This window comes from Oryza sativa, chromosome 10, assembly GCF_034140825.1.
Source record: "Oryza sativa Japonica Group chromosome 10, ASM3414082v1".
NCBI classification, from domain to species: domain Eukaryota; kingdom Viridiplantae; phylum Streptophyta; class Magnoliopsida; order Poales; family Poaceae; genus Oryza; species Oryza sativa.
Genome location: NC_089044.1, coordinates 17,880,380 through 17,891,187, shown reverse-complemented (window position 1 = coordinate 17,891,187; position 10,808 = coordinate 17,880,380). Strand labels below are relative to the sequence as shown.

General features: G+C 41.9%; 1 protein-coding gene across 4 annotated transcripts; it reads right to left on the bottom strand.

Annotated features, from left to right (window-relative positions):
• Window positions 1-376: 376 nt before the first annotated feature.
• On the bottom strand, window positions 377-5,369 carry LOC4348845 (uncharacterized). 4 transcript variants are annotated; one of them, XM_015758324.3, is made up of 5 exons: window positions 5,135-5,369; window positions 1,618-2,436; window positions 1,357-1,530; window positions 1,089-1,214; window positions 377-939 (listed from the first exon to the last, which is right to left on the bottom strand). In XM_015758324.3, exons 1-5 carry the CDS (start codon window positions 5,186-5,188, stop codon window positions 838-840), a joined length of 1,275 nt encoding a protein of 424 aa, XP_015613810.2. In that variant the 5' UTR covers window positions 5,189-5,369; the 3' UTR covers window positions 377-837. The 4 variants fall into 4 exon arrangements, with proteins under 4 accessions (XP_015613810.2, XP_066160773.1, XP_015613811.3 ...); XM_066304676.1 differs by lacking the exon at window positions 5,135-5,369 and adding an exon at window positions 3,181-3,328 and having other exon boundaries at window positions 1,352-1,530; XM_015758325.3 differs by lacking the exon at window positions 5,135-5,369 and adding an exon at window positions 3,181-3,328.
• Between the last annotated feature and the right edge of the window lie 5,439 nt (window positions 5,370-10,808).

Genomic DNA, 10,808 nt, shown 5'->3' with positions numbered 1-10,808 from the left:
TTATTCAGCCGCTTATATTTTGACTGAATAGATTAGGTTTCTTGTTCCCAATTACACGACATGTAGAAATTACTTTGACACGCAAAAGGTTTGCGCGTTCGCGAAAAAAGACATATAGAAATTACTTCATCCGTATTCAAATATATGATGTTGTTAACTTTATTTAGTTTGTTTTCAGAAAAGAAAAAGAACTTTATTCAGTCAAACTTTTGAAAGCTTGATCATTAATAGCTCTCATAATATTTAGTTTGAAAAATACCGTATGTGTAGATTTTTCTTTACTGGAGCATTTACAATAATACAGTTTTGTTAGATAGTTTTGTTGTATTCTAATTTAAAAAAAAGTACTGCTCAGACTTGAACACTAGAGAAGGAATAAAGTCAATAGTATAATATATTCATATAGAGGTATTATACCGTCAAACATTTGCAAATATATCCTTTTCCTTTACACCCTCAGATTGCTAAAGGCCTAAATCTATATTGATTTTCCCTGCTCCAATTTTCTCAACCGTTTCCAGGACCACCTCAAAACATACTAGGCATTTCAAAATGCCTTCTAACATCGTTAAGTACACACGACATTTGTATCTATACAAATTATGCAAATTAACTCTATCTATTTCATTCACCTGCAAGAATGACAAACAAGTGAAAAGCAGATTGATATGACAACAGACCGACCCTACAGCAACTCCAGCTGATCAACATACATCAAATTTCTACAAAATTATTCAGAGGTTTGAAGTAAAGGACCGGTTAAATCTGCACAAAATAGGGTGGAAAAAAAAAGAAAAAGCAATTCGAGAGAGTTTCTCAGTGCTGTGTCGTATGAGTTTATATCCAGGATTCCACTGTGTGATTGTACATGTATGAGCTCATCCCGCTGATATGCGCTAGAGCGTCAGAATCAAGCATGTCTTCTCCCTTCACGCCGCCCTGCAAATTCAAGACAAAAAAAAAAGGACAAAAAGTCCTCAAATCATTGCCAAATTTCACTTCGTAAATATAATCCCAAGTTTCAAACCGATAATATCACTTTGTTTTAAAGATTTTTTTGAGGGCGTTCTTGGCATTTGAATGCTTACAATTTGTTCATACTCTTCGTGATTCTGCGAGCCGATCGACCTGGATGCCTCGCAGTAGTCGTCGTTCTTGGCGAACCTACCACGGACGCGAGGCCGGCTATCCGCGAGGGTTTTTCTGCAAGCGTACTGCAGATTTTTTTTTTAAAAAAAAAATCTGAGATGTCAGTAACGTGGTCGGCGGTGAGGTGAAATTCGTTTGAAATATGGGTTGGGGGGGGGGGTGATATTTTGAATTTGAATTTGAATAATTTGGAAGTTCTTGCCTCACCTTGATCTTCTTGCTGAAATTCCTCTCGTTCCTCTTCTTGATGTACCTGTGGATCTTTTCCTTCCTCTCCTCGTTGGAGAGGCGGACGGTCTTGAAGCTCGTGTCCTCCAAGCTCGTCGTCTCCGTCGTCCCCGTCGCCGGCAGCCGCGCTGGGCTACTCCCGCCTCCGCCCATCTGTGGCACCACGACCACCATGGTGAAACGGTCATGGCGTCATGCTGCGCGTGCGCGAGAGGTTCTTGCATGGCGGCAATGTCCTACCTGCAACTCTGCGGCGGCGGCGTTGCCGAAGGCCATGTCGGCGCCGTCGGCGGCGTGGGTGGCGCCGAGAAGCGCGCCGCCGCATTCCATCATCCGCTGGTACTCGCCGATCTCGTCCATTCCCATCATCGACATCACCATGCTTCCGCCGCCGCCGCCGGCCGCGGCGAAGAAGGCGGCCTGCGCCGCGTGCGCGTCCTTGCTGAAGAACGCCTCGCCGGCGGCGGCGGCGGCGGCGGGGAGCATCGCGCCGGAATGCTGCTGCTGCGGGCAGAGCGGGTCGTCCAGGCCCATGTACCCTCCCGCCCCAGCTCCGGCTCCAGCGGCCAACGCCGCCGCGAAGACCTCGTCGGTGAACCCGGCGTACTGCATCAGCTCGGTGGCGGTGCTGCTCAGCTGCGCCTGCAGCGCCGGGTGCTCCGCCGCCGCGCCGCCCATCACCGGGAGAGGCATCTGGGTGAATTGCTGCTGCTGCTGATGCTCCGGTGGTGGTGGTGGCTGCGTCTCGTCGACGGCGGAGAACGCGTAGTCGTCGATGGGGAGGAGGAGCTCGCCGTCGGCGCCGGGCGGCTCGTCTTGCTCGAGGAGAGCCGAGAGCGTGGAGTCCAGCGACGGCAGCGGCGGCGACAGGGTGTCGCCGCCGCCGGCGATGGGCGCGGTGGCCGTCGACGACGACGAGGCGGACGCGTCCTCCGAGGAGGCCGTGAACATGTCCGACCCTGCCGCCGCCGCCGCGTTCACCGCCGCGAAGAGGTCGCCGCCGTTGCCGTCGTCGCAGAAGTCATAGATGTGCTGCGCTATCGGGCTCGAGATGCCATCCTGCAAAAACAAAAACAAAATTCAGACAAAAACCATCAAACCACCAACTCGTAACCATTTCTTTCTTCAGAAAAAAAAACTGTATTCTTCTACAGGCCTGTGCAATGCAAACATTCATCGCCAAAATCCTGAATTGACAAAACGGTGATTTACAGATTTGTATTAGGCTATTTAAACCCATTTCTATGATTCTTTTATAATCTCTTTTTTTGCAAGGAATCAAATGCCATACTGTTGTATTTGCAAATTATACTGTTCTATCTGAAATCTGAAATCTCTGAAGATGTCAAGAACAGTAGAGGTATAGGTCCGTATGCCGTATGCTGGGGGGAATGTTACTGTTAGGATCAGGCAACTAATCAAAAATTCCAATGCGCAATGTCATAAAGCTCGTGGAGATTAGGAAGCAGAAACTATCAAGTCGAGGCATCGATTCCCATCTGTACTGCAAGAGGTCCAAAAAGCAGAAAGATTTTCGCAGGATCTGGTGCCCCTTTCCGCTTTAGTATGATAGCCACCTAACAATTATTGCTCTAGCAAAATCTGATCAGAGCATTAGCATTTGCCAATTGCCATTGCTATGGAATCCTAATATGCATGGGCAAGCAGAATGCAAAATAAATTATCAGACCATATGCATGCAGAATAACAACAGCAGAAACTGCTGAAAACAACCATGCTGAAACTGACTGAAGCTTGCAAATAACTGCAGAATTGAGCCTAATTTGCTTTCAGGAGATTTACGGCGAAAGGCTCGTCGTCGACGTCGTCGAGCATGATGGATCTTGCACCAAGGAATGCTCTAAATTGATACTGAGAAGGTAGAGGCTCATCAACGGAATGGGAATTTGAAGAGGAGAAAAGCTCACGACCCATGCTAATGGCAGTGTGTTCTATTTATAAGCCCATGAACAAGAAGACCAAGCAATAATCCAGGCTAATTATAGAGCCATAAGAGCCGGAGACCTAACAAGAACTAGATGCGAAGTAACCGTAGCACTTAATTAGGACAAAGGACAAATATATTTACATGTCACATGGTGAAAATGTAAGTACATATGCCCAAAGCTAAAGAAGAAAAAAAAAGGGGAAAACACCTATTTTTGTGCATGTTCTATGCCGTAATTCGGCTCCTAACGAACAATTAAACCGCCCTTTGTCTCTCCAAGATTAGTTTCCCCTTACTCCTAGATCAGTTTTTGACCGAGACGTCGTAATTTTCTTTTGCGAGAAAAAAGGGATATTGCTATCTAGTTGATTCAACACATGAACACATGATCATTAAGAGATAACAGTATGTGATATATATAGGTTTTCATTTTTTTAAAAAAAAAGAATGAAAGAGTTCATGGTCGCACAAGATATAGGATTCCAGTTCCTATTGTCTTTCTTTGTAATTCTGTTCGTTTGCGATGTACTCAAACACCTCATTACGTCTTAATGATGCGTATTCGCCAAAAAAAAGAATGTAAGAGTTTTGCCTGATATATTGTTTTTTTATCTCTGCAATACTGACTCGATCTCAGAAATTGTACTCCCTCCGTCCCATAATATAAGGGATTTTGAGTTTTTACTTGTAATGTTTGACCACTTGTCTTATTCAATTTTTTTTGAAATTATTATTTATTTTATTTGTGACTTACTTTATTATCCACAGTATTTTAAGCACAACTTTTCATTTTTTATATTTGCAAAAAAAATTGAATAAGATGAGCGGTCAAACGTTGCAAACAAAAACTCAAAATCCCTTATATTGGTACGGAGGGAGTAGTTGATTCTTGTAGGTACAATGAGAATTGCTTTGAATATGTTATTGATGTGCTTATCTCTAATTTGATATGCTGATTCAATGGTTCAAACGGTGTCTATCCCGGGTGAAATTTTGACCCCCTTTTTTAAAATTTTCTTGTCAAATATGATACATATTAACTTATCATTGCTTCATGAATCCGGAACTAAAAGGCGGAAAGCGAAAAGACACACTATTACTTTAGAGACCTCTGCATACATGCAAGGTTGGTCACATATCTAACTAAGCTTTGGATGTGCGTTTATAGATATTTCAGGAGAACTGGATGCCAAACGTCATGGAAAAAAGCAGCCAAGTACATGCATGCCTGCCAGAGATGTATATGCTCTTATGTGGCAAATTGGGGCTGTAAAATGATGATTGATCAATAACTGTTTGCATGCATGAAGTTGTTCTCTATCTAAAAGAACAACCTGGTCATTCCGTACAAAAAGAACACTTCATGTAACTGAAAAAAAAAATGGATAAGAATAGCAAGAAACTCAGGTCTCACTTGCAGGAATAGCACACAACTCTTGCATGCAGACATGCAGTCATCCATGCTGTGAAGCAAAGTCGCCGCGGCGACGCCAAGCAGATGGATGCCTGACGAAAGAATTGAAACTATTCTGATTCCAGACTGATCGAATGCATGTCTGTCAGACTGTCAGGCGAAGATGCACCTCTATCTAATCCCACAGTGCATATGCATATCGATCTCCATTTGATCATGTTCAACGTAGTGATCATCGGTTCGTCGTTATATATAATTGAAGTAGAAATACTAGTATCCAAGTTAACAAACACACTCTGATTATTTATGCATGTATGCAGATTTTATTTTTTGTGTGTGTGTGTATGTAAAACTGGCATGCAAAGGAGTTAAAAGAGAGAAGTTAGAAGAGTTACAATGGCAGAAGGCAGCATGCCGATGAAATCCTGATCTTGAAACATCATCATCATCTCTACTGATCACTGCAGAAATGATCACTACTGTCTAGCTGAAAATTTTATGTATCTATAGTCTATGAGAAATATGTATATGACTGAATTGGGTGAAAGGGCTGAGAAGAAATGGTGTATGGAATTCAGGTGTGTAGGAGTAGTACTCTGAGTGAAGTCTCTGAAGTCTGCAAGCCATTCAGAAGGAACCATTTGAGTATATATAGATCATATGAGAATAACCAAAGTTGTGTGTGTGTGTTGTGGGCGTACATGGCTATAGAGATTTAGCCCTAGACGCCCCCCAGGCTAGGTACCATCTTTGGCATCTCTGAATCTATCTCTAAGCTAGCTGCACAGCTTGTGAAAAAAAATGTTCTGTCCCTGACGGTGAACAGTACGTACACGAAAACTCAACTGGGTTTTTTTCACACTGCTGCTAATGGGGAATAGTGATAGTGGAGATCTAGGAATCTGTTTCTGCTAATGAAAGGATGGTGTGGTATGATATGAGGAAGCAAATGCTTATCTGATTCTGATTCAGGCCAACCCTGCACACACTGAGATGTGTAGTTGCAGTACTGGTTTTTCTTTCTTTTGGTGACAGTTTGCAACTTTGCATGACCTGCTCTGTCTATTGTCGGATCCCTGGCTGAATTTTGGTGACAGAAGTTAGGAAGGATCGAGTGCGGAGAGTTGACTATGTCCTCTAGAATAATATACAGGAAATGGATTTTAAGCCGAGATCACACGCTCCTTTTTCTTTTGGCACGCACAACACAACAAATATAGTTTCGGAAGAAATTCATAAACCATGGTTTATTGTGTTATAATCTTTCCACAAACATGCGTGATCAAATCTGATCTAAATAAGCAAAAACAGAAATGGTAAATACAAGTGCCAATGCAAAATGCACTTTTTATAGTCAATGTTGCTATTTTTCTTCATATGCAGATCGAATTTGACCTTGATTGTACGTCGAAGGATTTGCAACACAATATAAAGTATATATTTTTCAATTTAAAAATTTTAATAATTATTTGCTTCACATACAATAAACTTAGAGCATGTGCCTTTGAGAGCTTAAAGCCACCAACGTACAACACCTCGGAGATATGCTCCTGTCTCTGAGACACCATGTACCATTAAGCTCGAAGCTCTTTCTCTAAGAATAAGTTCTCATATACTTTTTTGCTTGTTGGCTTATCAGCCGCAACTAAAATTTATATTTTAGAACTTAATTTTAGAGGTAATTTTAGGTTATTTTTCATCTATTCTATTTTTAGCTTTAATTTTAAACCACTAATAACATAGATATAAGTTTTACGCGTAACTTTTTTTCCTTCGTTCGTTTTTCTATGGCTTTTAAACCAACAACTTGACACAAATGTGATTCTTCCTTACTTAGTGATAGATCACTAGTGTCGTCTTGAGCTTGATGTGAGAAATTGTTGCATTCCGCTCTACCCAAACTAAAATGGACATGGAGTCAAACACAACACTTCAATAGGTTGTGAGTGACATGTGGGGTAGTCTCTAATCTAAAGAAAAAGCACTAATGAACCCTTTTAGTGGGAGATATGTCTAGTACCTTGTAAGTAACATAAAAATGTCATGGTCATTCCTATTTTGTAGAGTAGAGGCACATGTACACTGTAAACACATCTCTTTTTTGTAGTAAGAACAATAAAAGGCGTGTTTAGGTGTATGCACTCCTATTCTAGCGCGTATGTCTTATCCATGCTAGGCTTGACCTGATTAGATGAACGCAACCATGCAAGAGAGGTTGCTTAGTTGGTTAGATCAATTGGGCTAGGATTAAACGAGATTCAATTTGGTTGGTTGCATGTTGGATGAAGCCGATTTCGATCGTCTCGGTGGTTGCATCTACTGATCATGCACGGGTTACCTCTTCCAAGTTCCAACAGGTGATGAGGTATCACTCCAATAAAAAAATTGGTCAACTAGGAAAATTCATCAATTCTAAACCCCTTTTCTCAAGTTCCCATGGAACAGTGTCGATGCTAAAAAAAATGAGGTCTTCTGTTAAGAATATGTCAATATACAAAAGTAAATTTCACTTTAAGCAATGTCTATTGAATTATTGACCAAAATAGCATAATAGATAAGGGCTAGACCCATCTTTTCAATTGACGCTAGGAATTTCGCCATTCGTTGGGAGGGGACTCCACCGCCAATGCTCTTTGCTCAATTCGCATGCCAGTGGCTCTCTATCTAGAGTAGGAGAGCAAGCGATCAATCTAACGCTCCTCTCTCTAGCTATGCATTGATATTGAATGAGTAGTAGTTGCCCATGGCTAACAACGACCGGAGCTATACCAAGGAAGCTCACCAGTCGATAACGGTGGTGGTGCTAAGCCCAGGAAGAAGAATTGCATGATTATACAGCGGAAAGAAAATCGTATCTTCAACGTCCACAGCGTGCATCCACATTATCATAGTAAAATACAACTCTTTTATATGACAATGATTATCATCAAACCCTTATCAGAGCCAAGGAAAATAAGCTAAGTTTTAGCTGAACAAGTGGAGACAGGAGATAGAAACTTCGAAAAATTGAAATAAGAAGGTCCTAAAATATATTGTAACACATTGGCATGGATTGAAATAAACATTGCCCTAATTTGTTAGGCATGTGCCATCACCCATCTTGCACTTATCAGCCATGTCGTTTGGCATATGTTGATTATAAGCCGTAATGGCTTATGAGTGATAAAAATAATTTGTTATATATATATATATATATATATATATATATATATATATATATATATATATATATATATATATATATATATATATATATATATATATATATATATATATATATATATATATATATATATATGACACTAAAAGCTAATGCTGAAAAATAAACTACAATTAAAAAAATCTTCCAAAATCAACTTCAAGATTAAAATTTAAAATTTAAATTTGATAATGGCTTGTAAGCGGAAGGACAAATGATAGGGCTTTTAGTTTTTGTACCTTACTGTAATTTGAGAAAGTCACTCTATCCAATTGCTCATACTATGGGGCTGTTTGGATGGGACTAAAAATTTTAGTCCATGTCACATCGGATGTTTAGACACTAATTAGGAGTATTAAACGTAGACTATTGACAAAACCTATTTCATAACCCTGAACTAATTCACGAGACGAATCTATTGAGCATAATTAATCCATGATTAGCCTATGTGATGCTATAGTAAACATGTGCTAATTATGGATTATTTAGGCTTAAAAAATTGTCACGCGAATTAGTTCTCATTTATGTAATTAGTTTTGTAAGTAGTATATGTTTAATACTCTAAATTAGTGTCCAAATATCCGATGTGACAGGGACTAAAGTTTTAGTCCCTAAATCCAAACACCACCTATAGTTGCTAGCTTAGAGGCTTGTGCGTTACAATGGAAAACAAAATCAGTTTCTACCTCATTAGATCAATTAATTAGCATTTATTTACCAAGTAATATGATGATTTTTCTTATTAACAAGTAGGTGATTTTGAAATTTGAGGAGATCCAATAGTAAAATAGGAGATGACTCATAAAGATGGTGTAATAGTACAGATTAGGGGACCCACATATCAATGGTAGTGATGATGTGGGAAAGGACACCCACTATTATAACATTTTAAGTAGTAAAGAGTATAGATATTTGAAAGTATTTTTTCAAAAAATTGTGGAAAGTTGTATACTACCTAATACCATTACATATAGCCAGTTTTATTATAGAGTACTAGTATCATAAATATCAGAGTACTATGCATTAGTGTTCGACACCTAAGGCGGTGCAAAATCTGCCAAAGAACTAGATCAACGTGCTGATTAGGCAGGTGTCAATCCATCGAGAATTCGATCGATCGAGAGAGAGAGAGAGAGATCGATGCATAATCTAATCACCAAATGGTATGTACCGAGCGGAGCCCCCCGATTCACCACCGTTTTCACCATCACCGGCTCACGTACATATAGCAGAGTCTAACCGTGCGTGCCGATCGATGAGCGCGAGCGATATGATCCAGCGCCCACGACGATCGATCGACATGCCGCTGCTCCAGTGGGGGAATCCGGTCGGCCGCCCGCGTCTCGTCACGTCGATCACCTACGCGAATACTCCTACGCGATACCAGTAGTGTAGTACTAGGCATAAGCCGCCGCACGCGCTCCCTACTCGTACGTCGTCTCTCGGATCGGTAGCTAATTAAGCTAGCTAAGCTAGGTAGCCGCGGCCGGGCAGAGTAGACGATCGAGTAGCTGAGATGCGAATGCATCGTTGCGGCATCCGGCCGGGCGGGCGTTTCGTGCGGTCACCGCCGTGAGATTACTGGCGATCTCGGGGAGATATATTTGTTGGGATCCTGGGTAGAAAAGCCTCGGCCCTTTTGTCTACCTAGCCAAGCATCTCCAGCTAAATTTAGCCATGAGTAGGAGAGTACCATGCTATATGGTGTAGGAGACCTGCACTGCATAATATACATGAGTTCAACACACTAATGAGTTATATTTTCAAGCAATAATGAGTTATATTACAAGCATATGTGTGTTAGAGATCATAACCCGGATCGAAGGAAGCGTGAATCAACTGTACGATCTCAAATTAAGCTAATCCATTTCTTCACACTAGGAACAAATTAAACCATTAATTGCAGGTGTACTGTACACACCTGCAAGTGAGGAAAGGATTAAGGATCAAAGGAACCACGTACGCGCGAGATGGATGCGATGGCGGCGTGTAATGTCCAAGATTAAAAATCAATCCTGTCAGCAACACAACAACAATTAGCACCCAAAGGATATTACATTAGTCCATGAGATCGAACAGATAAAGCTATACCTTAGCCTACCAGACAGAACTAATGCCCATCAGTCCCCCAAAAGCAGCTTCCTCCCCCTCTTGTCACCCCCATGAGGGCTTATCTTCCAGCTTAGCTTAGCTTAGCTTTGCCATAGCTAGCCATGCATTGCACGGCCCGTGCACAACACACATCCATCAATCGTGATTCTTCACAACGTTCTTCACAACGCCATGCACGCTAGCTAGTACCCTTTTGCAAGTAGCTAGGTAGATACATATATACCTCTGATAGGAATCTTGTATCCGTTCGTCAATAGGCCAAATCGCCGTGGGCCAGCTGCCGACTACACTAGCTTTTTACCATTGCGTATAGTAGCATGTTTAATGCAGTAAGGCATACGTCGAACCTGTGTTTGCTGTCGCCTGCCGAAACGTATAGAAGGCGATCGAAAGTATGGTGTCTGAGATCGAAAGTGCAGGAGTAGTGTTAGCTTTACCACTAGCTATGGAATGTGCATAGGCCAAACCGGGGGATCTGACTGTCGCCGCTTTGCCGCAACACCGGCACACACCGCTACGTCGATCATCCTCGCGCGCGATTCCCGGATTTCTTCCACGTAGAGAGGCCGGGTAGCTAAGGATAATTTGGTGGAGACCGGATGCAAGCCCCGTCTTCTACAGCCCAGCTCTGGATTATTGACGCGTGGATGATGTATTGATCGGACGGGGCGCTCCGCTCGGCTCCAGGCTCACCCGAGCCCGATCTATGCGCATGCGGCTGATGGCGCTTGATCCGTCCCGGCTCGATCTGAGCGTGA

Bases quoted from the DNA above. Each gene is read 5' to 3' on its own strand.
- LOC4348845 (XM_015758325.3), bottom strand. From the start codon at position 3,312: ATGGGTCGTGAGCTTTTCTCCTCTTCAAATTCCCATTCCGTTGATGAG. The intron at 1,531-1,617 runs GTAGGACATTGC...GTGGTGCCACAG, and splicing joins CCGCCGCCGCAGAGTTGCAG to ATGGGCGGAGGCGGGAGTAG. The intron at 1,215-1,356 runs GTGAGGCAAGAA...AAAAATCTGCAG, and splicing joins ATTTCAGCAAGAAGATCAAG to TACGCTTGCAGAAAAACCCT.